The sequence below is a fragment of the Giraffa tippelskirchi genome, chromosome 2, assembly GCF_054371585.1.
Source record: "Giraffa tippelskirchi isolate mGirTip1 chromosome 2, T2T-mGirTip1v1.2.pri, whole genome shotgun sequence".
NCBI lineage: Eukaryota > Metazoa > Chordata > Mammalia > Artiodactyla > Giraffidae > Giraffa > Giraffa tippelskirchi.
Genome location: NC_137276.1, coordinates 110,667,937 through 110,694,576, shown reverse-complemented (window position 1 = coordinate 110,694,576; position 26,640 = coordinate 110,667,937). Strand labels below are relative to the sequence as shown.

The window sequence follows — 26,640 nt, the reverse complement described above, 5'->3', positions numbered from 1 at the left end:
CCCAGCCAGGACTGCTGGCACTGGGTCCACCTTCAAGTCTGCTATGTCGGCTTCATTCTTCAGGCTGACTCATTTGTGAACCTGAACTGGAAATGACAGGGTGCCCTGCCCTCCCTTTCTGGGCTCACCCTCTCCCACACCAGCCCTGTGGACAAGCACTCCCTCCCCACCCAGGAGGTGGGTCACCCATCAGGGGCTGACCTGGTGGGGGGGTCCTGCTCCCAGGTGCCCCTGACCCCCAGCCACCAGGACCCCCCACCCCTCTCTGGGCAGAGGTCCCATATGGGCAGTCAGTCCCTCTGCTAGAGTCACGTCAGCACTGATAGGTGATGCCTTGGGGGCCCCATGTCCTGTGAGATGCCAGCTGGGTGCCTATGGGGTGGGCCCACTTCAACCCCCACGAAGAAGCCCCTAGGCGCCTCATTGGCAGGCTCCCTGGTGCCACCTCTTTGCCACCTAGAGTCCTGAAGTCTGCGGTGGGGCATGGGGGTGGTCACACTGTGACCTCTAGGGGTCCATCTGGTAAGGAGGATCCCTAAGAGGGGCTAGGGGCTTGCTGGCCTTCTGAAGGCCATAATCAACTGGGAGTTGGGGTGGCAGACCCCAGTGGTGCATTGCCCCACCTCACCCCTCTGGGCTCTGTCCTGAGGGGTAGGGACTGTGCTCCCCCCAGGGACCCATGCCCCTCCCCCATACTCTGCCCCTCTGGCCCCAGCTTCTGCCTGATCTCTCCTTCCTGAGGAGCCCAGCCCAGCCACACCTGGGGATCAGCAGTGTTTATAGGTAACCCTTCATGGGGACTGGGGCAGGCCTGGGAAGGACTCTCAGCAGAAACCTGGCGACCAAGGGCCCCCTTGCGTCTGCAGTGCCTAGCAACTGTTGCAGTGATACCAGCCTGTTGACTCTGGACACTCTGCATCCAGGGTGCAGGGCCACCTTGTACACGCCCTCCTCAGGCCAGCCAGCTGGCCGTGGAGACCAGTCTCCAGGATATATGTCACGTCCAGCAAGGGAGTCCTTCAGTGACCCCAGGATGGGGCTGCTTCTCTCTAGCTGAGCGATTCTTCCAGAGGGAACTGAGCAGGGAGGGGGTGGGCCCACAGTGTCCCCTCCTGTGGCCCCAGGATGCTGGACTCCTCAGTGGCAGATCAACTGACCCGACTGACTCTGAAACTCCTCGAGAAGGTAAGACAGCTGGGCGGTTGTGCTTTTAACAGCTTGTTACAGAGAATAGCTTTGACAGGTAAGATTATACCTGTCTTGCCCACTTCCAAAGCAAAGCACTTCTGGGTGGTCCTAGCCTTGTAGTGAAGAGCTGTGGTTTCTTGGTTCTTTGTGTTTGAGCAGAACCAAGAAGGGTCTTCTGGAAGTTTCTGCAGCTGGGAGGCAGGCCTGCACCCACAGGTTAGAGCACTTCCAGGGCCCCCAAAGCTCTCTCGGAGCCTCCCAGCTTCCAAATTTTAGGAAAGACAGACACAGCCTGGTGTGGCCTCTCAGCCGGGCACGGGGCAGGTAGCCTGTGCACTCTCCTCAGGCCAGTCTTCTCCTCCTCTGAGGGTCTGCATGGTCCTTTCGGTGCCCCCCTCCAACCCCTCACCTGCCTGCTCTGTTCTTCTGCCCCCCATGCTTGCCTTCTGCCCCCCTGGGCTGCCCAGAGGGCAGCAGGAGTCACCCCAGGACTGGTCTGGATTATAACTGCTCAGCCCTGGGCTCAGCTGGGGCATCAGGGCAGTCAGGACACAGCTGGCCTGGTCAAACTCTTCAGAAAGCTGCCTGAAGGGGCCCATAGGTTTCAAGGTGGAGCATGTGCGTCATATGCAAAGTGTGACCACAGTGCCCCACCTGGCACCAGTCAGTCGTCTGGGCACATGTTCCTGGCCTGGCCCCTCGTACGGAGGAGCCTGTGCCTGGAGCCCGCATGCTCATCCCTCTCTCTCCTCACAGAAGCTGGAGCAAGAGCGTGAGGATGTGGAGGGGGCTTCTGAGGACCCCCATGTTGTGCCAGGTAAGAGCCTGGGCTGCTTGGGGCTGTGTGGGCCCCAGACCCACCTCCAGGTATGGCCAGACTGTCCTCTAAACTTCACTTTCAGAGCAGAAAATCCTTTATTATGTCTTTAACACACACACACCCTCACCCTCATATCGTATCACCTCTGGGCACTCAGGAGGGCACCTTCATCACTCCATCTGCAGATGAGAAGAGGGAGGCAGAGAGGGTAGAGAACCAGCCCCACTGCCTTGCTCAGATCAGAATTGCCCTCGCCCACATCAGACTATGTTGCCCCGAGCTTGCTCTGGGGTGGGGGGTGTAGGGGGCCCAGCCATCCACATCTACCTGCCCATCCTCAGGTGCCCAGACCAGACATCTCCCCATCCCCAACCTGGCTGGCAGTCAGATGCTTAGGCCACAGGAACCAGGGGAAGGGCCACTTTCCCTGGCAAGGGGTTCTGGGCTCAGGGACATCTGGGCAAGTTGCTAGGGAGACACTGTTCGTTCTTCACCATGTGGTGAAGCTCCCTGTGCTGTGGAATTCCAGGCAGTTCCCTAGGGCAACAGACAGAGCCCAGGGCCGAAATCCAGATAGAAAATCCCAAATCAGATCACATGACCAAGGGCAAGCACAGGCATGTGCTGCGCTCAGTCACTAGGTCATGTCCAACTCTTTGCGACCCCATGAACTGTAGTCTACTAGGCTCCTCTGTCCATGGGATTTTCCAGGCAATTTATTAAAATTTATTAAAAAAAAAAAAAAAGAAAGCTTTCCTCAGTGATCAATGCAAAGAAATAGAGGAAAGCAATAGAATGGGAAAGTCTAGAGATATCTTCAAGAAAATGAGCAATACCCAGGGAACATTTCATGCAGAGATGGGCACAATAAAGGACAGAAATGGTATTGACCTAACAGAAGGAGAAGAGATTAAGAAGAGGTGGCAAGAATACACAGAAAAAACTATATAAAAAATATCTTCATGACTCAGATAATCACGATGGTGTAATCACTCACTTAGAGCCAGACATCCTGGAATGTGATTTCAAGTGGTCCTTAGGAAGTATCACAATAAACAAAGCTAGTGGAGACGATGGAATTCCAGTTGAGCTATTTCAAATCCTAAAAGATGATGCTGTACAAGTGCTGCACTCCATATGCCAGCAAATTTGGAAAACTCAGCAGTGGCCACAGGACTGGAAAAGGTCATTTTTCATCCCAATCCCAAAGAAAGGCAATGCCAAAGAATGTTCAAACTACTGCACAATTGCACTCATCTCACAAGCTAGCAGAGTAATGCTCAAAATTCTCCAAGCTAGCCTCCAATAGTACATGAACTGTGAACTTCCAGATGTTCAAGCTGGATTTAGAGAAGGCAGAGGAAGCAGAGATCATATTGCCAACATCCATTGGATCATCAAAAAGCAAAAGAGTTCCAGAAAAACATGTACTTCTGCTTTATTGATTATGCCAAAGCCGTTGGCTGTGTGGATCACAACTAACTGTGGAAACTTCTGAAAGAGATGGGGATACCAGACCACCTGACCTACCTCCTGAGAAATCTGTATGCAGGTCAAGAAGCAACAGTTAGAACTGGACATGGAACAACAGACTGGTTCCAAATCTGGAACTCCCAGCAATCTTCATTCTGGCTTGTCCTTCATCTAGCCCAGAGTTTCTCATGATGTACTCTGCATGTAAGTTAAATAAACAGGGTGACAATACACACACACACACAAAAAAAAGAATACTGGAGTGGGTTGGCATTTCCTCTTCCAAAACACAGACACGGACCAGGGGAGTGGGGACTCCTGGGGGGGAGTGGGGACTCCTGGGGGGCAGTGGGGGCTCCTGTGGGGGGAGTGGGGGCTCATGGGGTGGAGTGAGGACTCCAGGGGGAGTGGAGACTCCTGGGGGGGGAGTGGAGACTTTTGGGGGCGTGGGGGCTCCTGGGGGGGGGAGTGGAGACTTCTGGGGGAGTGGGGGCTCCTGGGGGGGGGAGTGGAGACTTCTGGGGGAGTGGGGGCTCCTGGGGGGGAATAGGGACTCCTGGGGGAGTGGAGACTCCTGGGTGGGGAGTGGAGACTCCTGGGGTGAGTGGAGACTCCTGAGGGGGAGTGGAGGCTCCTGGGGGGAGTGGGGGCTCCTGGGGGGGAATAGGGACTCCTGCGGGAGTGGAGACTCCTGGGGGGGAGTGGAGACTCCTGGGGAAGTGGGGCCTCCTGGCGGGGGGGTAGTGGGGGCTCCTTGGGGGGGAATGGGGACTCTTGGGGGGGAGTGAGGACTCCTGGGGGAATGGAGACTCCTGGGGGGGAATGGGGACTCCTGGGGGAGTGGAGACTCCTGGGGGGGAGTGGGGCCTCCTGGGGGAGTGGAGACTCCTAGGGGAGTGGGGACTCCTTGGGGGGAGTAGGGGCTCCTGGGGAGGAGTGAGGACTCCTGGGGGGAGTGGGGGCTCCTGGGGGGTAGTGGAGACTCCTGGGGAAGTGGAGACTCCTCGGGGGGAGTGAGGACTCCTGGGGGGAGTTGGGGCTCCTGGGGGAGAGTGGAGACTCCTGGAGGAGTGGAGACTCCTGGGGGCTCCTGGGGACTCCTGGAGGGGTGGAGACTCCTGGGGGGGGGAGTGAGGACTCCTGGGGGGGTGTGGGGGCTCCTGGGGGTGGAGTGGAGACTCCTGACCCCAACTCAAAGACTGAGCTTCCTGAACGCCCCCTACTGTTGCCCACATAACCCCATGGGGTGGCCCCTGAGCTCCACCTCCCTCTCCTCTGGGACAGGTAAGTCCTGGAGGCAGGAAAGGCTGGGATGTGGTGCTGAGCCCTGAAGCCTGTGCTTCCCTCTAGGAGATGAGGACGGGCCAGAGGCCGCCCTGCGGAGTGCTCTGAGGATGAGGAAGGACCTTCTGCAGAGACTCTGGGTAGGCCTTGTGGACATGGGGCGTCTTCACCAGAGCTCTGTGCAGCTGAAGCTGCGGCTGGCGCTCAGAACAAGCACTGGGGTGGGGTGAGGGTGGGGGTGAGGGTGGGGTTGTGGTGGTGGTCCTGCACCCACACTGCTTCTGATGTTTGTGATGTGGCAGTGGGCAACTGGTGGACCATGGACTCCACAGGAGAGAACTCGCCTGCTTCCTGCAGGCTGGGCTCTCACAGGGGATACTCGCTGAGAAAACCTGCTCTGGCTGCATATGGTCAGAAGTGGAAATGCCCCATGAAGGGTCCGGTTCCGGGAAGTGGGATTCTAGGATGCCCAAGGCTTTGTCCAAACAGACACACTTGTAGCAGGGAATGACACGTGAGGGGAGGAGGGTATTTGGGTCCACACAGCAGCCGTGATAAACTTACTGCTGTGCACTGGAAGTGTGCTGGAGAAACAGAGTATCCTCTACTGACTTCCCTCATAGCTCAGCAGGTAAAGAATCTGCCTGCAATGCAGGAGACCCCGGTTCAATTCCTGGGTCAGGAAGATTCGCTGGAAAAGAGATAGGCTACCCACTCCAGTATTCTTGGGCTTCCCTTGTGGCTCACTTGGTAAAGAATACGCCTGCAATGAGGGAGACGTGGATTTGATCCCTGGGTTGGGAAGATCCCCTGGAGAAGGGAAAAGCTACCCACTCCAATATTCTGGCCTGGAGAATTCCCTGGATGGTATAGTCCATGGGGTCACAAAGAGTCAGACATGACTGAGAGACTTTACTTTCACTACTGGCTGGACAAAAGTCGTCTTTGGTTAATTTCTCCTGTGTGCACCACGCAAAGGGCTTTGCCTCCAGAGTCTGGCTGCAGTCCCAGCTCAGATGCATGCTGGGCCCTGGTTGGGGCAGGAGGGGGCCGGGCGCAGGGCAGTGGTTGGCGGTATGGGGGCTGGCTGCTTCTGACAGGGGTCACACACCTGTGTGCTGGCACTGCCCTGCCAGGCAGAGTGAGGGCTGGGACACACCCCACTGAGCGTCCACGGCTCTGCTTTGGCATTGCAGGAACAGCGCCTCCTGGAAGAGGCTTCCCGGGTTCGTTACCACAGGGGACTGCATGGAGGAGCCCATGGGTCAGTACTGCCCCCAGAGGTGCCTCCCGTGGGCGTCCATCCCACTGTCTCCCCAGCCCCACCTGCCCTAGACCCACCACGGATCATCCAACACCTTGTAAGTCTTCCTTGGGTGAACCTGGGGGGCAGAACCAATGGGGAGGGTGCCGTGCCCCCAGAGACCTCTTGCCTGAAAAGAGATGTTGGTCACTCCACACCCGTGCCCTCAGCAGCTTAGGGAAGTGCGCTGAAGGGGCCATCGGCTCAGTGGCCACAGTGGCTGCAGTCCATGTCCAGCTCTGTTGGGACAAACATGTCCCATATTATCAGGCCTCACAGGTGCCCTAAGCACTGGCTGTGTGTGTCGCGGGGCGGTTATCTCCTCATTACAGGTGGAGGCTGGGGTCCCAGCTCAGCCCCAGGTGCTAACCTCTGCAGCAGGAGTGGAAGTATGGGGGGATTCTGCATTGGCTGGGCCTGAATTTGGGGAAGAAGTGTGTCAGCTCTTTTCCAAAATTTCCTAATTACCAGAGGAAGCTTGGGCCCCTAGTCTCCAGGCAGAATTTTAAGGTGAATTGAAAGGTGAATGCGCACCCACTCCTGAGAGGCTCACCCCTGCATATGGCAACAGAAAGCCACTCTTCCTTAAGCAGAAGGGACTGTATCTGGGCGGGTGGTGCCTAGAGGAAGGAGGGGCAGCAGCTGGTCCTGTGGGCTGTGGCCTCAGGGGTTGAGAGCACGAGACGACAGGCAGGTGGTGGCCCTAGTGGGCTGTGGCCTTGTGAGGAGGAGATGACAAGGCAGGAGGTGGCCAAGGCCAAGCTGAGAAGGTTCTGGATAGACTGGCCAGGGAGACCGATGGTGCCGGTGGGCCGGGTCGTGACCTGGAGGACATTTATCCCCTGGAGGGACCTGGCTGCCTGTGCGGAGGGAAGGGAGAGGAATCCAGCCCCCAGAGCCCCCAGAGCCCTGGCCCCAGCACTGACCGTGTCTTCCCCAACTTCCTGCCCCTGGAACCTCTGCCAGGAACGGTGGGAGAGGGGTGTAGGTGCAGGAGGCTCACCCAGGCCCCAGTGTGCTCGCACTTACTGCAACTCCTTACCCTAGTCGTGCTTGGGTGTCTCAGCCTGGACTCCAGTGACACCACAGGGCAAGCAGGACCCAGGGTCGTTGGGACAGGTTTTCCAGACACCCTGGGGTGGAGGTGCCATCGGCCACTCAGGCTGCCTCTCCAGTCTGCTCCAGGTGGTGGGCTGTGATGATGCCAAAGCTGCCTGCCACCTGTGTGTGCACAGCCTACTAGCCAAGGGGTCTGGTAACATACAAAGAGGATACGAAATGTGCATCTCTGGGTTCATAAGTGAAGTTTCACTGGATCAGCTCTGTTTGCTTCCCAGTCTGAGGCTGCCTTCCAACTGCAGCAGCAGAGGTGAACAGTTAAAATTGAAGCTGTGTGGCCATAAAGCGGGAACAATACCCCATACGGCCCTTTGCAAGATGTTTGCCAACCTTGTCTATGCCATCCTTTCTGTGAACCAAGGGAGAAGGGACAGGGCAGGGCCTGGTGCATTCAGAAGAGGATTAAAGATCAACCTCTAGTGCATGCTCTGAACTGTGGTGCATTTGTGTTAACTCAGGAGAGAAGCCAGAGGGTGTTTACATGCCAAGCTCCTCGGATGCCTCTATTAAAGCAGAAGTAATGGACGCAGGGATGAGCTTAGCCCACTGACCCCAGGAAATGTGGGAAACATTAGAAAACGCCATGTTTTGCTCAGTTTGTGCTCCATTATAAATATTAATACCACAGTCTTTGCACTTAAATGTCAGACATTTACCTTATCACTGCCTGGAAGCTGGATGTCCTGGGTGGGGGTGCCAGCCGACCCAGCTCCCTGAGCATGGCCTCCTGCTAGGGATTGGCAGCCTTCTCATGGTGTCTCATGGGGCAGAGAGAGTCTGGTGTCTCTTCCTCTTACCAAGGGCACCAAACCTATCAACCTAGAGCCCCACTCTTATGCTCTCTTTACCTTTATCACCTCCTCACAGGCCCCATCTCCAAATGCAGTCACTTTGGAGCTTAGGGTTGCAACATATGAATTTGAGGAGGGGAATAAACATTCAGTCCATAACATGCTATGTCCTAAGTGATATCCAAATGCAAGTACTTATCTGTTTGGACACTTGTTTAATCTCTAGGGTTTCTCGCCTATAATCTCCCATGGATGAATGGATGGATGGTGGATGTCTGGGTGGCAGGTGGTGGGTGGTGCTGTAGGTCACTATTCCCAGGGCACATTCAGATAATGGATGTCCGGCTCTTCCAGGCCCCCCCGCCTCCTGCCACCATCATCCAGCAGCTGCCGCAGCAGCCACTCATTGCACAGATCCCCCCTCCCATGGCCTTCCCCACCCAGCGGTCAGGAAGCATCAAGGAAGGTAAGTGTCCACAATGAATGTTGTCATGTTGTTGTTGTTCAGTCACTTAGTTGTGTCCCACTCTTTGTGACCCCGTGGATTGCAGCACGCCAGGTTTCTGTCCTTTACCATCTCCCAGAGTTTGCATAAGCTCATATCCATTGAGTCAGTGATGCCACCCAACCATCTCATCCTCTGTCGTCCCCTTCTCCTCCTGCCTTCAACCTTTCCCAGCATCAGGGTCTTTTCCTATGAGTCAGTTCTTCGCATCAGGTGGCCAAAGTATTGGAGTTTCAATTTCAGCATCAGTCCTTCTAATGAATATTCAGGACTGATTTCCTTTAGGATGGACTGGTTTGATCTCCTTGCAGTCCAAGGGACTCTCAAGAGTCTTCTCCAACACCACAGTTCAAAAGCACCAATTCTTCGGTGCTCAGTTTCTTTATGGTCTAACTCTCATAGCTGTATATGACTACTGGAAAAACCATAGCTTTGATCATACAGACCTTTGTTGGCAAAGTAATGTCTCTGCTTTTTAATTTGCTGTCTAGGTTTCTCATAACTTTTCTTTCAAGGAATAAGCGTCTTTTAATTTCATGGCTACAGTCACTGTCCGAGTGATTTTGGAGCCCAATAAAATAAGGTCTATCACTGTTTCCATTGCTTCCCCCTCTATTTGCCATGAAGTGATGGGACTGGATGCCATGCTCTTTGAGTGTTGAGTTGTAAGCCAGCTTTTTCTCTCTCCTCTTTCACCTTCATCAAGAGGCTCTTTAGTTCCTCCTTGCTTTCTGCCACAAGAGTGGTGTCATCTGCACATCTGAGGTTATTTATATTTCTCCTGGCAATCTTGATTTCAGCTTTTGCTTCATCCAGCCTGGCATTTCACATGATGTACTCTGCATAGAAGTTAAATAAGAAGGGTGACAATATACAGCTTGACATACTTCTTTCCCATTTTGGAACCAGTCTGTTGTTCCATGTCTGGTTCTGAAGTTGCTTCTTGACTTGCATACAGATTTCTCAGAAGGCAGGTCAGGTGGTCTGGTATTCCCATCTCTTCAAGAATTTTCCACATTTTGTTGTGATTCACACAGTCAAAGGCTTTGGCATAGTCAATAAAGCAGAAGTAGATGTTTTTCTGGAACTCTTTTGCTTTTTTGATGATCCAGCAATGTTGGAAATTTGATCTCTGGTCCCTCTACCTTTTCTAAATCCAGCTTGAACATCAGGAAGTTCACAATTCACATACTGTTGAAGCCTTGCTTAGAGAATTTTGAGCATTACTTTGCTAGCGTGTGAGATGAGTGCAATTGTGCAGTAGTTTGAACATTCTTTGGCATGGCCTTTCTTTGGAATTGGAGTGAAAACTGACCTTTTCCAGTCCTGTGGCCACTCCATTGCCCTTCTTTGGGATGTTGTCATGGGTTTATGAAATACTCTACTGAAAGAAATACTTTTGTAGGCAGAGTAGTCATGTAGGCAGGGGTCCTTAACCCTCGGGCCATGGACCAGTACTGGCCCGTAGTCTGTTAGGAATAAGGCTGCAGAGCAGAAGGTGAGCGGCAGGCTAGTGAGCGAAGCGTCATCCGTCTTTACAGCTGCTGCCCATTCCTCGCATTACTGCCTGCACTCTGCCTCTTGTCAGATCAGCAATGGCATTAGATTCTCAGATTAGTGGTAACCCTACTGTGAACTGCGTACTCGAGGGATCTAGGTTGTGTGCTCCTTGTGAGAATCTAATGCCTGATGATCTGATTCTGCATTGTGGTGAGTTGATAAATTCTTTCACTATATATCACAATGTAATAATAATAGAAATAAAGTATAAAATAAATGTAGTACTGGAATCATCCCGAAACCATCCCCCTTGACCCCAGCCTGTGGAAAAATTGTCTTCCATGAAACCAGTTGGAGACCTCGAATTTAGGGCCATTTTTTGGCTACTCAGTGGAAGGTATGTATTTACCAACATGAAAATAATTTTATTTTGAAAAATCCTTGGTGATGGATATTCCTGAGGGAAGAGCCTGGACTCAGAACGGAAAGAACTGGGCTCACAGTGCCAACTCGTCCAGTGGTTAGCTTCTCAAATCATTGGTTAAACTGCTTTTCCTCTTTAAATAACTTTTGAATACTTTTATTTCAGAACAGCTCCACTGAAGTGACATAGACTAAATTGCACGTGGTTAAAGTGTACAATCTGACAGTTTTGACACCTGTACACACCTGTGAACCCATCACTAAATCAAGGTGGTGAACATGGGCACCACCTCCGGCCCTGTCTCCCGCCATCCTGCCTGCTTTGCGACTAGGCATTGGTCTGTGTCTCCTATATTCTGGTCTGAGTAGAATCACTCAGTGTGCGCTTTTTTTGTGCGACTTCTTTCACTTAGCAGCATTGTTCTCAGACTCATCACTCTTGCTGGGTGCAGCAAACCATGGCTCCCTGAAATTGCCAAGTGACAGTCCTTCCCGTGGATGGACACATTTGTGATCCTTTCACCTGTTGATGGAACTGGGGTTGTTGTGTTTTTGGTTATCACCACAAAACTCCCTGGACATTCACATTTGAGTCTGAGTGTTTATTTCTCCTGGGTACATACCTAGGACTGGAGCAGCTGAAATGTGCCAAGTGTGTGCTTAAAACTGCTGCATGTGAGAGGTCCGGTTTCTCACATCTTCTCCTGCACATGGTGTGGTCAATTAGTGGGGGTGGTGGTTAGTTAGCTGGGGTGGTGGTCGGTCACTGTGATTATCAGTTAGCGGGGGGGGTGGTCAGTTAGTGGGGGTGGTTAGCAGGGGTGGTGGTCAGTGGGGGTGGTGGTCAGTTAGTGGGGGTGGTGGTTAGTGGCGGTGGTGGTCGGTCACTGTGGTTGTATTTTGTGTTTCCCTAACGATGGGCAGTGGTGAGAGTCTGGAGGCAGATCTGTGTATAGAATCACCTGATGAGTGTTCTCAGCCCTGTCCTGGTGACCATAGCTCCACCATGTACACGCTACATGGCCCATGCCAGCCTGCAGCTCCTCAGGGGGGCCGCTCACACTAAGACCCACAGGAAGGTGCCCTGCAGGTGCAGGGAGAACTGCCCGCCAGCCTCTCCTCACCACCCTCCTCAGTTTTTCCAGGTGAACTTTAGTGACTATCAGGCCCTAGAGGGGAACCCAGCACACTGTGTGTGTGTATGTGCATACTGCATGCATGCAAGTGTCTGTGTGCCTTAAAACAGTGCATTTAAAATCATTGGTAAAAATGAAACATTAAATAGCTAGCTATTCAAAAAAGTAAAGTCACGTTCCTTACCCTATTCTTTGTACCAAAACAAATCCCAAGCAGATGAAATACCGAATGTAGAAATAGGAAATCTCAAAAGTGCTCTAACAACCAGTTTGGAGAAGTCTTGGGCTGTTTCGTATGAAGTTAAACTCTCAGTTTTTGTAGCATCCACTCTGCCCTGACTCCCCGACTGTTCTCCATGCCAGTTCTACCTTTTAGAAAATCTTCTCAGAAACAGACACTGGTATATCATCATACAGAAGTACATTTGAATTAACCACCGTTCACTGTGTCTCAGACTGTTCCCTGGAGTCTCCATCTATCATCTGGGGAGACTGCATCTGTCATCTGGGGAGACCGCCCCCTGGGGTCCCTGTCTGTCATCTGGGGACAGTCTTTTACAAGGCCTTGCAGGACAGGCTCCTAAGCTCCCTCAGCATTCACTTTCTTCTGATTTCCTCCTGTCCTTAAACCTGAGTGTTGTTGCTGGATATTCAACTGTAGGGTGATAGTTATTTTCTCACAACATCAGGACCACCTAGATAATCCAAGATAATTGCCCCATCTCCAAATGCTTTTCCTAAAAAAATTAATTAATTTAATAAATGATTAATTAATTTTTAAAACTGTAGGGAATTCCCTGGCAGTTCAGTGGTTAAAACTCCATCCTTCCACTGCAGAGGGTGTGGGTTTGATCCCTGGTCGAGAAACTAAGTTTCCATATGCTAAGTGCACGTGAGGAGTCCAGTAGTAGGAGGGGCTGCATGCGACCTGCAGACCCACAGGCAGCGCCCCATTCCAGGAGCGGCAGGGCCGCAGCTGCCCACTGTGAGCGACCAGCCCTCCATGCCCCCCACACAGAGGTGGTGGAGATGATGCTGATGCAGAATGCGCAGATGCACCAGGTCCTCATGCAGGCCTTGATGCTCAGAGCCTTGCACCCGCCAGCACTCGCGCCCACCCCCCTGCGCCTCACCCCACAGGTAGGCTCCATGCCCAGGCCAAGACCAGAGGACCCGCTGGCTTCACCTCCAGAAACTCATGTGTTTCTGGCTCTGGGTCTGTGTTCCTGCCTGAAGCGCCCGGTGCTCCCCAGGGCAACCCCAGAGGAGGGCAGGTTGTGCCATCCAGGCCCAGACAGCTGCCCCCTGAGCTGCATGATCTCTGTGAGAGCCTGGTCCGCCACTGCCCACCACTTCTGACCCTGACCACGTCCTGAGTCGGGGCCCGTGTGGAGGGAGGGGGCTGGGGCACAGCCGGCGTCCTCCCTGAAACACTCTGCTGTGTGTCCTGCTGAGGATGCATGGCATGCCCACCCGGCCATCCAGAGGCCGCCCTCTGTCCGGCAGCACTACCGCTACGCACCTCCAGCCCTGCTGCAGGCCATGCCTGTGCCTGGCTCCCCTCTGGGTTACTCCGTGTGGCCCCTGGTGGTCTCTGCCACTGCTCTCCCACCTGCCGCCAGCTTCCTGCCCACTGCGCAGCACGTGACCAGCCCCTCTGCGGCTGCCCTTAGCACGTAAGTCTGGGCCAGGCTCCAGGCCAGTCTCCTGGGCCTTTAAGGTGGGAGGACCCCAGGGCCTGGATCACCCCTCCATGCCCTCTGTCCGGCCTGTGGCTGCAATGGGAGTCTGTGTAGGGCTTACCAGCTCCCGAGGGACAGGGGCAGGGTGGGAGGTAACCACGGCAGTCTTGGTCCTGGTTGCCATGGCTGAGTGTGGACCCTGTGCCATCCTCCCAGGGGAGCAGCCTGAGGTGGGGGTCATTTGTCCAGCCCAGCAGGGCTGGCCCTGGGAAAGCTCAGGATAAGCCGGGCTGCGAGGGCTCCACCAAGTCCTGGTGGTGAGACATACCTGAATGTGGTGTCTTTGAGCCAGACCAGGGCAGCAGCAGACACCCTCCTTCCCCTCAGGATGGCATCCAGTGGTATCCTACCTGCACAGGCGCCAGGCCCGTGACCTCGCGGTGGGCTCAGGTAAGCAGCAGGCCCTGTTCTCCCCAGGGGTTGAGCAGGTGAGGCCCCTGGACATGTGGCTGTGAAGATCACGAGGGGACAGAGGGATTTGACCAGGAAACGTGGCTCAGGAGCCAGGAGAAAAAAAGGCCGATGGATTCAGCCACATAAATGCTGTGAACAGAGTCACACATGTGGTGCCTGGGGAAGGCACTGCTATAGGATGTGTGCCTGGCATGTCTGGGTGAGGGCAGGGCATCTAGTGAGGGCAGGGGGTCTGGGTGAGGGCAGGGCATCTGGGTGAGGGCAGCATGTCTGGGTGAGGGCACGGCCACAGGCTGGCTTCAGCAGTTTCTCCTCCTGAAGTTAAGCACTAAAGCTGGTTGAGGGGGACTCTCCTCCATCTGAGCCAGTCTGGATTCTCCCAATGGGACACGATTTTATATTTTTCTGGTGGAATTACGCTTCCTGGATGCTTTAATATCTTTTCCATGTAAATGCCCTTTGCAAGCATTATGCATGTTTGCATTGGCCCCTTTGGGGATGTTACCTCTTTCCTCAAGTTCCACGCGAGCAAGAGCTCTGCTGGGTCTGCATCCTTGGAACTGCACAGTCGCGAGAAGGCTCCTCAGAGGCAGAGATGACCTGGGACTTGCCCTCCAGCTGCACGCAGGCTCCCGCGCGGGGCTGACTGCACCACAGGCAGCTCCCCAGCGGTGAGAGTGCCAAGGGCCTGGGTGTAGCGTGTCCCAACGCATGCACGTCTTCTTCAATGTGCAAGTAAAGGTCTGACCCGATTTCCTTATTTTCATGTTGATGTTTTCTTTCAATAAAAATTTCACCACAGTGTGTGGGATCTCAGCTCCCCAACGAGGAATCTAACCCGGGCCCTCAGCAGTGAAAGCGCTGAGTCCTCATTACTGGACCATTAGGGGGTTCCCATTCATGCTGACATTTTCTAACACGGCTTTTCACCTTGGTTTTACTTCTCAACATAATTGTTAACTCAATAGAGGGAAGAGGTTTGACAGCAGCTCGTTGTCTTTGGTTGGCCTAGGAAATTGGACAATCTGTTTTGCCTTTGGAGTTAAGGAAAACCCAACCCTTCCCTCAGGTGTCTTCCTCTCCTGTGAGTCTCCCCTGCTGTCACACAAGACATTTCACTTCTGTCACCGAATGTGTGGGGTTTGCCCACAACAAGCAGTTCCCTGTGATCCTGGTCGGGTGTCCTGCAATTCAGCTCAATTCTGATACCACCTGCCTGGAGATGGGGTCAGATCCCTCAGGTCAAGGGCTCAGTGTCCTAGGACTGTCCCCACTTCAGACGCCAGTCACAAATCCAGGGCTCACCTGTGTCCCCGAGGAGCGGGGTGCATCACCTCCCAGCCTGGATGTGTCTGCTGACCTGGACCCCCTGCACCTTAGGCTGGGATGGTGTGGAGGCTTCCTCACATGGGCCTGACCACCAGTCATTCCATCTCCAGTCCCCACTGTGCTCTGGGGAAGTTCTGAGGCTCTAATCCTGGCTTGGTTTTCCCAGCAGCCAGACCCACCCAGGAGCCACCCAGAGTCACCTCATCATCATGTGGGAATATACGAGGCTTTCAGGACCCCCATGTCAGGAGCTGGGGCGGTGGGTGGCATGAAGACTAACATGCATGTTTTGTCACCGCACACCTGCTTGCTGGGTCAACCAGGATAAAGGAAATAGGTTCCTGCGTCTGGGAGAGTCCAGTGCTGTGAGAGCCTGGCAAGGGCACCACTGGGAGGGCCTATGGGAAGGGAAGTCAACGTTGAGGACATGGGGTGAGAGCACCCCCATGAGTGGCTAATCCGGGGCACTGAAGAAGTCTCAGTGGGCCCTGGGAGTGGGGTGGGCCTGCCAGGGAGGCGGTGCTGGGGTCCAAAGGTGGGGCTTCGCGTGGTGTGATACTGCGGCATAGTAAGAAATGTGTATTTGGTTTTGTCCTGGTTCCTGGCACACAGCTCCTAAAACCTTTGTAATCCGGACATTATGCTAATGAGGTGACTCTGGGCCTCTGGAGGGCTTCAGGAGGATGGGGCTGGTTGTCTGAGGAACCCACCCTGATTGGAGATTGGAACTTAAGCCCTGCCCCCAGCCTGAGGGAGTGGAGGCTGGAAGTTGAGTCAATCACCAATGGCCAATGATTGAATCCATCAATGCCACAGTAACAGAACCTCCATAAATCCACAAGAAGATTGGGCTGGTGAACATCTGGGAGGTGGTGCACACCCCGCTCCAGGGGGACAGATGCTCCTGGTGTTCCAGACCCTCCCAGACCTCACCCCATGCACGTCTCCAGCTGGCTGTTCATCTGTGTTCTTTACAAAAAAGCAGTGTTTCCCTGAGTTCTGTGGCCATTCTAGCAAATTACTGAACCTGGGGGATGGGGAGCATTATGGGAACCTCTGATTTCTGGTGAAGTTGGACAATGAGTACCCTGGTCTAGAGTGGGAGGTATTTTTTTAAAAAAATAATATTTATTTTTATTTATTTGGCTGCACCAAGTTCTAGTTGCAACATATGGGATATAGTTCTCCACCAGGGATCAAACCTGGGCTCCCTGCATTGGAAGCTCGGAGTCTTAGCCGCTGGACCACCAGGGAAGGCTTAAGAGGGTTAGTAGCCTCGGTAGGGAGGCCAGGATAAGATGGTTGGATGGCATCATCAACTTGATGGACATGGGAGATGTCCATGGGAGTCCATGGGAGATGGGAGAAATATCAATAACCTCAGATACGCAGATGACACCAGCCTTATGGCAGAAAGCGAAGAAGAAGTAAAGAGCCTCTCGATGAAAGTGAAAGAGGAGTGAAAAAGTTGGCTTAACATTCAACACTCATAAAACTAAGATCATGACATGGCTTAAAACTCAACATTCAAAAAACTAAGATCATGGCATCTGGTCCCATCACTTCATGGCAAATAGATGGGGAAACAATGGAAAACAGTGACAGACTTTATTTTCTTGGACTTCAAAATCACTGTGGACAGTGACTGCAGCCATGAAATTAAAAGACACTTGCTCCTTGGAAGAAAAGCTATGACAAAACTAGACAGCATGTTAAAAAGCAGAGACATTATTTTGCTGACAAAGGTCTAGTCAAAGCTATGGTTTTTCCAGTGCTCATGTATGGATGTGAGAGTTGGACTATAAAGAAAGCTGAATGCCGAAGAATCAATGCTTTTGAACTGTGGTGTTGGAGAAGACTCTTGAGAGTCCCTTGGACTGCAAGAAGATCCAAACAGTCCATCCTAAAGGGGATCAGTCCTGGGTGTTCATTGGAAGCACTGATGCTGAAGCTGAAGCTCCAAAACTTTGGCCACCTAATTCAAACAACTGTCTCATTGGAAAAGACTCTGATGCTGGGAAAGATTGAAGGCAGAAGGGGACGACAGAGGATGAGATGTTTGGATGGCATCACCGACTCGATGGACGTGAGTCTGAACAAGCTCCAGGTATTGGTGATGGACAGGGAAGCCTAGAGTGCTGCAGCCTATGGGGTTGCAGATACGACTGAGCAACTGAACTGAACTGAACTTGTGGGCCTGAGCCCTTCACTTGTGGGGGCTGCACTGGCTCCTGGCAGTTAGTGGTAGAAGTGTTGTGAGGAGAGGAAATTTTCTTTTAATGGTTGTGCCAAGTGCCCTTGTGGGGGTGCTGGTGGAGCTCCCCCACCGAGATGTCAAGGACCATGAAGCAGGAGGCACTGCCTGTGCCCTGTGGACCTGGTGTAACTCTAGTGCCTTCAGGGCCTGGAGCCTGGGAGGTGAATCTAGAACATACCCAGGACAGTAAAGGGCTGGGGACTCAGGCAACACCTGGAGCAGGGGCTCTGCTCAGGCGATGCTGGATTTGCAGGAAGCTCTGGGACCAGGCTTATTGGTTGGACGGTGAAGAAAGCTGAGCGCCGAAGAATTGATGCTTTTGAACTGTGGTGTTGGAGAAGACTCTTGAGAGTACCTAGGACTGCAAGGAGATCCAATCAATCCATCCTAAAAGAGATCAATCCTGGGTGTTCATTGGAAGGTCTGATGTTGAAGCTGAAACTCCAATACTTTGGGCACCTCATGCGAAGGGTTGACTCATTGGAAAAGACCCTAATGCTGGGTAGGATTGGGGGCAGGAGGAGAAGGGGACGACAGAGGATGAGATGGTTGGATGGCATCACCAACTCAATAGACATGGTTTGGGTGGACTCTGGGAGTTAGTGATGGACAGGGAGGCCTGGTGTTCTGCGGTGCATGGGGTCACAAAGAGTCGGACACAACTGAGTGACTGAACTGAACTGAACTGGGACCAGGCATGTATGGATGTGAGAGCTGGACCACAAAGAAGGCTGAGCACCGAAGAATTGATGCTTTTGAACTGTGATGTTGGAGAAGACTCTTGAGAGTCCCTTGGACTGCAAGGAGATCAAACCAGTTAATCCTGAAGGAAATCAGTCCTGAATATTCATTAGAAGGACTGATGCTGAAGTTCCAACACTTTGGCCACCTGATGAGAAGAACTGACTCACTGGAAAAGACCCTGATGCTGGGAAAGATTGAAGGCGGGAGGAGAAGGAGACAACAGAGGATAAGACGGTTGGATGGCATCACCAACTCGATGGACATGAGTGTGAGTAAGCTCTGGAAGTGGGTGATGGACAGGGAGGCCTGGCATGCTGCGCTCCATAGGGTCTCAAAGAGTCGGACACAAATGAGCAACTGAACTGAACTCAACTGGGACCAGGCAGCATGTCTGGGCAAGGAGGGTGGGGGGTGGGGGCAACCAGTGGAATGAGACAGAACCAAGACGCCCTGTGGCCAGCAGATGGCCTGGCTGCTGATGGGCCATGGGGTGGCCTTCTCTCAGATTCAGGTCAGGACATTTGCTCACATTCTGTACTAAAATTCAAGGGCTTTTTACAACCACATATTAAAACACCTAATTCATAAGAAAAAAGGAAAAACCAGTAGAACATGGGCAATAAGACACGAGCAGTTGCCCGTCTGGTGGAGGGGATGCCAATGGGAAGGGGCACCGGTGACAGAGACACAGGATGGCTGTGCTGTACGCATGGGCGCGGTCCACGTGGAGGCTCCAGGCACACCCAGGTCCCTCGGAACCTGGTACCAGGAAGCAGGACCCGGGGGCCACTGCTATGGGCTGCCAGGGCGGGTGGGCGGGAGGTTCACACCATCCAACCCTGTAAAGCTTCTCACTGCATCACCCTGTAAATCTGGACCCTCCTCCAGCCCCAGCAAGTCTTCTCAGACTCCAACACAGAAGGAAGTTGCCTGTGTCCAGACACAGCCAGAGGTCCTGGGGGGCTGGCTCCAGTGGCAGGTGAAGAGCCTCCAAACACTTACTGGCAGGACCAGCGGGTCTCAGGACCCTTCAGTCCCTTAAAAGGGCCCAGAGAGCAGATAGCTCCGTGGGCTTATCTTTGGTCTTTGCCATGTTAAACTCTAAACTGAGAACAAGCTTAATGATTACAAGCAGGTCATCCAGCCAGCAACTCAGGAAAATGACAGACCCCTGTCCTCAGGAGCCAGTGGAAGTCCAGGCTCAGGACGCAAATCCAATGGGAAATGCTGAGGGTCCCCTGGGGTGGGGGTGGGTCGGCTGGCCTTGCAGCCATCTTGCTCCTGTGGGAGCTGGGTGGGACTGAATCCAGCAGGATTTCAAGGGAGGGCACACCCACCCTCCTTGATCTGTTCTGAGATGGGAGAGATGCCTCTTTGCCAAAGGCAGAGCCCCAGGGAAGGGGCAGTTCCCATGCCCCACCTCTGCATGATCTGAGAGCTGAGAACTATTTTATTTACAATACTGGAGCTTCCCTGGTGGCTCAGACAGTAAAGAGACTGCCTGCAGTGCAGGAGACCTGGGTTCGATCCCTGGGTTGGGAAGATCCCCTGGAGAAGGAAATGGCAACCCAATATTCTTGCTTGGAAAATCCCATGGATAGAGGAGCCTGGCAGGCTACAGTCCATGGGGCCGCAAAGAGTCGGACACGACTGAGCGACTTCACTTTACTTTACTGTGTCCTAAACAAAAGAACAAGTGGAAATTGCCCCACAGGGCAGCAGTGACCACTGAGACCCTCAGTGCGGGGGCGCCCTGATCTCTGGGGCCACCTTCCAGCCATACTGCGTCACCTCCGTCAGAAGAGGCCTCTGCTCAGGGGCTGCAGCCTGGTCCCCATGTGCTTGTTCAGCTCCTGGAGAACCTGCTTCTCCTTCTGGTACATCTGAAAGAAAGGGGTGGAAACCAGCTCTGGACTGGCCCAGAGGCCTGGCCTCCCCTGGCCCTGGGGCTCTCTCCCTGAGGCCTGTGGCCCCCCACACAGCCCGAGGCAGGCAGCCCCAGGACAGAGGAGCGCCTGGTGTGAGCCTTGGAGCCAGCAGGAGGTGGGGGCCGGGCTGAGCTGGTGGTCTTGAGTATGAAGAGGAGGGGAGGGCCTACCTCGGGGTTCGAAGAAGGGGTCAGACTGGGTGACCTGCCCCAAAGCCTGGGAGCGGGTGTGTGAGGACAGCCCCTCCTGGGGGAAAGGGTGGGCTGGTGGGAAACCACCCTGGAGCGTCCCTGAGATGCTGCTGGTATGGAGGGCAGTGGGGCTGAGGAGGGGGTGAGAGGGCTGGAGCAGGGTTGGGGGTGGGGGACAGAGCCAGGGTGTGGCCGGTGTGGACCCAGGAGCCTCGGAAGGCCAGGGGGAGGCCAACTGTACCTGGACCATTTTGTTAATTTTCAAAAAACGTTTTTCTATGCAGTTCAGAGAGCCTGTTTGATTATGAATATAATTTGAGTTAATAAAACGCAATATGGTTCTATACCAAGACAGACCTTTATAAACTGAGTAAATACTGGTAGTCTTCGAGGAAACAAACCACCACATAATAGGTCTGGATCAGATACTCGAAAGTACTAAATCCTGTTTCCAACTGACAAATATCATCACAATAACTCTCATAAAGATTTTAACTTTAATTCATTTTGGGATTTTATGAAATTCATAGCAGTGTCTCTCCTTGGACCTTTCAGTAGTGAATGAATAATGCAGTTACCAGCATTTAAGGAGCCCAATATTTAAAACAAACACTGTCTCTTTTATAAAGCGGGCCCTATAAACTCACGTCACTGCATTTCTCCATTTGGTTTTCACACTTGACAGCAGGGGGCAGGTCCCACAGCCTGGCTTCTGGAGCCTGGACTGCAGTGCACGCCCGTGTGTGCTGCACACAGGTCAGGGCTCCTACCTTCTGCCATTCGGCCTCTGTGCTGTGTGTGAAGCCCAGCAGGTGGCAGAGCCCGTGGGTGGCAGTCACCTGTCAGAACAATTAAGAAGCTGCCTCAGAGGGTGGTCAGGATCAAGCCATGAGCCAGGGCGGTGGTGGCGGTGGTGGAGGAGGAGAAGGAGGAAAAAGTCAGAGAGGGCTAGTAGATGCCCAGTGGGAGGTGAGGAAGCCTCCTCTGGGCCCAGGCAGGGCTGTGGGCAGGTGGTGAGGTCACAGGGGTGGGGTCTGGTTAGCAGGAGTAGGTCAGGCCCCTGTGGTGGGGTGTGAAGATCAGGATCTCCTCTGGGGTGGGGGGAGCTGTGGAGACATGGAGAACCAGGGCAGGGGAAGGGGAGGTACCCAGCGTTGCCATGCAGGTGGGTGCCAGCTGGGAGGAGAGTGGCTTGGCCTGGCCCAGTGCCAGGGAACTGAGGGTCCTAGGAGTGCAGGCTGGCCCTCCACTGTGGGTAAGAGACTTCTCAGAAGGTGTTAGGGAGTGGACAGTGTCCACAGGTGACCCTAGCCCAGAGCCCCCCGGGGCACACAGACACTAGTCACAAAGATCCTGGGGTTGAGAGCAGTGCTAAGCAGTGCTGTTTCCCCTGTTGTTCTCACCACTTGCAGGGAGAAAGCACACCCTCCTCCTGTCAGCAACCATGACGCCTGAGCACAGGGCATCTCACTGGGAAGTTCCACTTTAAGTCTCGGAAGCACTGCTGCTGCTAAGTCGCTTCAGTCGTGTCCGACTCTGTGCGACCCCATAGATGGCAGCCCACCAGGCTCCTCCGTCCCTGGGATTCTCCAGGCAAGAATACTGGAGTGGGTTGCCATTTCCTCCTCCAGTGCATGAAAGTGAAAAGTGAAAGTGAAGTCGCTCAGTTGTGTCCGACTCTTCGCGACCCCGTGGGCTGCAGCCTACCAGGCTCCTTTGTCCATGGGGTTTCTCAGGGAAGAGTACTGGAGTGGGGTACCATTGCCTTCTCCGCTTGGAAGCACTAAGATTCCCCAAAGATGATACTTTAGGGTGTGGACAAAGGGAGACACCTCCATTGAATCCATGGGGACACTGAAACATGACTCAATTGCACACCGCTTTTCAGAACACTCCCGCCATCCTGCCATGCTTCATGGCATCAGGAGAGGAGACAGATCTGAAGGTCCTGGAGGCCGGAATCCTGCCTGCTTCTAGCAGTTCAATAAGAAGCTCAGTCTGAGCTGCTCATCTCCACAGGCAAAGCTAAGAATCAGGCCACTCCCGGGGCTCCCTCCTCCCAGGTGTAACACAGATGCTTCCTGTCCCCTCCCCTCACCCAACACTGCCTTGGGGGCACAGATCCATGCCCCAGGCTCTCCTCTCTGATGTGGGTCTCTCCCAGGTATCCTTGTCCTACACAAGGATTATGGTGTGGATGTCCATGTCACCTCCACCACCTCTTCTCATGGCCTGGATGAAGGACATCAGCCTCTGCTTTGCCCATGAGGATTTCTCATTTCAGCATCCCACTTACAGTCAGGATGTCATAGTAATCTTCATCTTCCTTGCACTGCTGGAAGATAAACTCCACGCCCAGGAAAATGTCTCCTAAATTATAGTCATCTGGAAAGTGGGGCTGGGGGATTTCACCTGCTTTCAGATTCTGAAAATGAGGAAATACACATTTGCAGAACATGACCTCAGAACACTAACTGGCCACAGGCCCACAGGTTTCACCCTGAAAGACCCCGTGTTGCTAGTCCCAGGCAGACAAATCAGGGACTGTGGCAGAGATACTACACATGACTGACTTAAGATGTTCCCACACTGTCAAAATAATTATTTCCATTTCTTTCATCCTTCCTAATGCACAACCACCCAGCTCCAAAACATCTATGGAGCTAAATCACCACATTGATACAAGTTTACATTTCTGTTCTTTCCAGTTTTGACACTGATCAAGTGTTCCCACATAAAGACCAGTCCATTCAGCTGAGGACTGTTCACAGTAAGTCAGTCAAATATTTTTATTTCTTTTTACAGAAAATAAATGGACACTTTAATATATTTTTATATTACACGTTGAACATTTAATTCTCTTTCCTCTTTCAATTTATTTCCTTAGGTGTAATCCTAGTGGATTAAAGTCATCAAGATTTACTTCAGGTAAATTGCCAGACTGCTTTCCAAAAGGGCTGCCCCAATTTATATGGCCACTAACAATGCAGGAAGTCTTGAATGAGTCATTCACATAACATAGGTAATAACCTGATGCGTGTGTTAGTTGCTCAGTAGTGTCCAACTCTTTTTGACCCCATGGACTGTAGCCTGCCAGGCTCCTCTGTCCATGGGATTCTCCAGGCAAAAATACTGGAGGGTTGCCGTGCCCTCCTCCAGGGGATCTTCCCGACTCAGGGATGGAACCCTGGTCTCCTGCATCGCAGGCAGATTCTTTACCGTTTGAGCTACAGGGAAATTCTCATAACCTGATGGATAGCACATATTTGTTTAAAATATTTGCCCAAGTCTGACCTTTTATTTTCAGAGTTATTTAAAATTTTCAACCCGTACATATCCATTATTGAATCACACTTAAAACTACAGAAGCGCTTTCTCTTTAATTCACTGTTACGAGGGGGGCGGGGACCACCCTCCCTCCTTCAGCGATAGGCTCTGATCAGTAGCGATGGTCACATCTTACTCCCTACTTCCGCGTGTGTTTGAAATTTTCGGAGCAACACTGACAATCCTGTCTGTGGTGTAATCAACGGAATTCACAGCGGAAGGTAAGCCGGACGAGAACAAGAGGGCAGCGTTTACCTCGTAAAAGGGGAAGGAGAGCACGTCGGTCGGGGTGTCTTGCTCTCGGTAGATCCTGTTCATCTGCTGAATCTTCCGGTTGTCAACGCAGACAACGCCCAGGTCGAAGGCCCGCACGCCCAGGGCCCCGCGCACCGCCTGCAGCCTCTGGCGCAGCAGCGCGCGCCGCAGGGGCACCGCCCGCTGCAGGTTGCGCAGCGCCAGGCTCATCGCTACTTCGGGCCGATCAATTGTAAAGCCCGCGGAAGTTCTGTAGCAACGCACGCGCACGCACGCTCACGTCACCCCGTTCGGTGGAATTCGTTGAAAACTGTCATGGAACGTGCGCTTCACGGAAAGGAAGACTCAGCACGGGGAAACCGGACAGACGGTGGAGTGCGGCGCGCCGGCGGGCGGTGACACACGCTAGAAAACGGGCGAGAAGCGAGGGCCCAGCGGGGTAGGGGTGCACGGCGGGCCCGGCGCGCGCCGCCCCACTTTGGGGAAGAGGCGCTTACTGAGCAGAAGCGGGCGGAACGAGGTCTGGATGCCGCGCCCCGGAAGCCCCTGCCGCCGCCCGGCCGGAGAGCGGAACCCGCGCTCGGCCGTTCCCGGGCGGCGCGGGACCGAGCGGAAGTAGGTCCCCGGTGTTTTCTGTTCGCCGGCCGTGGGCAGCGCTGGCCTGGGCGGCTGCGGGCCCTGCGTGAGTCTCTAGCTCGAAGGGACGGCTGGCTGCCGTGTCCCTGAGCGATACGGTGAGCGCGGCGCGGGGCCCTGGAAGGCGGAGGCCGCCCTCTTCCCCGCCTCCGCTGCCGTGTCGCTAACCGATCGGGGCCAGGGGAACACGGTGGGCTCGCGGCCAGGGGCGCGGGGATGGGACATGGCGGGTCCCGGGGCGCAGGGCCAGGGGTGTCGGGGGACGCACGGCGGGCAGGATGGGGCGGTGGGCGGCAGGCACCGAGCCCACTCACTGGCCCGCCCGAGATTTGGGTTGCGCTGCACCCGCGATCTGGCGGGGCTGCACTGTGTCCTTCGAGCTAGATCGTGGGGGTAGTCCCCACCTTGTTAAAACGCAAATTATTTCTTTGTTTGGAAAAAGTATTTGGTGCTCTGGTTACTGGGAGAAAAAATTAGATGGGAGGAAACATTGAAACACTAACGTTTTAACAGTGTTACATTGTAATTCTCTGGCTGTGGAGATTCAAAGACGTCAGAAACGCCTGTCTTTGAAAGTGCAACTGGCATATACTTATTGCCATTTTAGGTTTTCCATAAATTTACCGAGTCAGTAAGATTTTTTTTTTTTTTAGTCTTAAAGGATCATGCTTTAAACCCCCACAACAAAGTAATTTATTTGTACCATCTTCTACTCTGCACTCCCCCGAAAAAGGCGGGGGACCACCATTTGGCTCTCAGAAAATAAGAATTAGCCTTTGCTTTGCCTGGCATGTGATTAAAAATTCTTAGCCTTCCAGCGCCACGTACTTGCAATTGTCTGAATTTTTGTTTTTCAGCTTATTGTGGAGATAGGGGGGAGCTCCCTAGCTGAACAGACCATTTGAGGAAGAGGACTGCTTTTCTACACGTAGTATTTATTGCCTTCTAGTAATTTGCTCAGAAGATGAATCCAACTAATCCTTTCTGTGGGCAGCAGCCTGGTGTTTTTCCAACATCTTCCAGTAATTCCATAGGAACATTTCAAGCTAAGCCACAATTTCGGTTTGGTCAGCCCTCTCTTTTTGGACAAAGCAATACGTTATCCGGAAAAAGCTCAGGATTTTCACAGGTGTCCAATTTTCCAGCATCTTCTGGACAAAGTCATTCTTCAGTTCAAACGTTAGGATTCTCTCAAAGCTCAAATGTTGGACTCTTTTCTGGACTTGAACACAGTCCAGCCTTTGTAGCTGCCTCTGGGCCTTCGAGTTCATGTGTGCCTGGAAACCCTGGATTCAGTTTTAAGTCCCCCAACCTTGGAGCATTCCCAAGTACTTCTACTTTTGCTCCAGAAACTGGAGAAAAAGCAAGCTCTGTCTTTGGGAAAACAGAATTTAGCTTTAAACCTCTGGAAAATTCAGTGTTTAGACCAATACTGGGGGCTGAATCTGAGCCAGAGAAAACTCAGAGCCAAGTTACTTCTGGATTTTTTACATTTTCCCACCCAATCAGTAGTGGACCTGGGGGACTGGCCCCATTTTCTTTTCCTCAGGTGACAAGTAGTTCAGCCACCAATTCAAATTTTACCTTTTCAAAACCAGGTAATAATAATTCATCATCTGCCTTTACCCCTGCTTTGCCAAATCAGAATGTGGAGGAAGAGAAGAGAGGCCCAAAATCACTGTTTGGAAGTTCTGGTAGTACCTTCACCGCCTTCCCCATGTCTTCTTCAGGGTCCTTGGGTGAATCCTTCCCAGTTAGCAAAACAGGTGTCAGACAAGGATTCGAAGAAGCTGTTTCCCAAATGGAGCCACTTCCCAGCCTCATGAAAGGACTGAAAAGAAAGGAGGACCAGGATCGGTCCCCAAGGAGGCACGGTCATGATGCAGCTGAAGACTTGGACCCTCTGTCAAGGGGTGATCATCCTCCAGATAAACGACCTGTTCGCTTGAATCGACCCCGAGGAGGCACTTTGTTTGGGCGGACAATACAGGATGTCTTCAAAAGCAATAAAGAAGTAGGTCGTCTGGGCAACAAGGAATCTAAAAAGGAAATTGGCTGTGTTGAGTCTGGGGAAAATGACCACTTGGTCATCCCAGGAGGCAGTCAGTCTGTCCCAGTACCTTCCCGGCTTCCAGGTGTGAATAAAGAGGAAGAAACTGAAAGCAGAGATAAAAAAGAAGGTACGTTCTAAAAAGTACAAAATACAGTGTATCCTGTTGTCAGGTTCTTGGTAAATTTCCCTGAGTGTTAGCTTGAATCTCCTAGTTAACCCCCT

General features: G+C 53.0%; 3 protein-coding genes across 28 annotated transcripts in view; 2 read left to right on the top strand and 1 right to left on the bottom strand.

Annotated features, from left to right (window-relative positions):
* Positions 1-886: 886 nt before the first annotated feature.
* C2H21orf58 (chromosome 2 C21orf58 homolog) lies at positions 887-14,458 on the top strand. Of its 2 annotated transcripts, XM_081570240.1 has the most exons (9): positions 887-1,185; positions 1,945-2,005; positions 4,832-4,905; positions 5,962-6,126; positions 8,333-8,444; positions 12,561-12,682; positions 13,049-13,218; positions 13,612-13,674; positions 14,217-14,458. In XM_081570240.1, exons 1-8 carry the CDS (start codon positions 1,126-1,128, stop codon positions 13,655-13,657), a joined length of 810 nt encoding a protein of 269 aa, XP_081426366.1. In that variant the 5' UTR covers positions 887-1,125; the 3' UTR covers positions 13,658-13,674; positions 14,217-14,458. The 2 variants fall into 2 exon arrangements, with proteins under 2 accessions (XP_081426366.1, XP_081426367.1); XM_081570241.1 differs by lacking the exon at positions 5,962-6,126 and having other exon boundaries at positions 1,021-1,185; positions 13,028-13,218.
* A 5,224-nt stretch (positions 14,459-19,682) lies between these two features.
* Positions 19,683-24,544, bottom strand: YBEY (ybeY metalloendoribonuclease). 10 transcript variants are annotated; one of them, XR_014076778.1, is made up of 6 exons: positions 23,730-24,544; positions 22,440-22,572; positions 21,551-21,772; positions 20,918-20,986; positions 20,389-20,441; positions 19,683-19,911 (listed from the first exon to the last, which is right to left on the bottom strand). XR_014076778.1 is itself a non-coding variant. In XM_081570235.1 (5 exons), the coding sequence occupies exons 1-4, from the start codon at positions 23,937-23,939 to the stop codon at positions 20,433-20,435; spliced, it is 417 nt and encodes a 138-aa protein (XP_081426361.1). In that variant the 5' UTR covers positions 23,940-24,544; the 3' UTR covers positions 19,683-19,911; positions 20,389-20,432. The 10 variants fall into 10 exon arrangements, 7 of the variants coding, with proteins under 7 accessions (XP_081426361.1, XP_081426358.1, XP_081426359.1 ...); XR_014076780.1 differs by lacking the exon at positions 20,389-20,441 and having other exon boundaries at positions 20,795-20,986; positions 22,444-22,572; XR_014076779.1 differs by lacking the exon at positions 20,389-20,441 and having other exon boundaries at positions 22,444-22,572.
* MCM3AP (minichromosome maintenance complex component 3 associated protein) overlaps positions 21,210-26,640 on the top strand; it is a 45,699-nt gene continuing 40,268 nt past the window's right edge. For 6 of the 16 annotated variants that reach the window (XR_014076777.1, XR_014076776.1, XR_014076775.1 and 3 more), the window contains exons 1-2: positions 23,622-24,463; positions 25,223-26,545. Coding sequence is in view for 13 of the 16 variants with exons in the window: in XM_081570219.1 (XP_081426345.1) it covers positions 25,330-26,545 (1,216 nt within the window). In the remaining 3 variants the exon portion in view is untranslated. Of the gene's footprint in view, positions 21,313-21,559; positions 21,741-22,855; positions 22,918-23,034; positions 23,076-23,621; positions 24,464-25,222; positions 26,546-26,640 lie in introns of those variants that run through there. The other 10 variants (XM_081570216.1, XM_081570213.1, XM_081570215.1 and 7 more) reach the window with 6 other exon arrangements.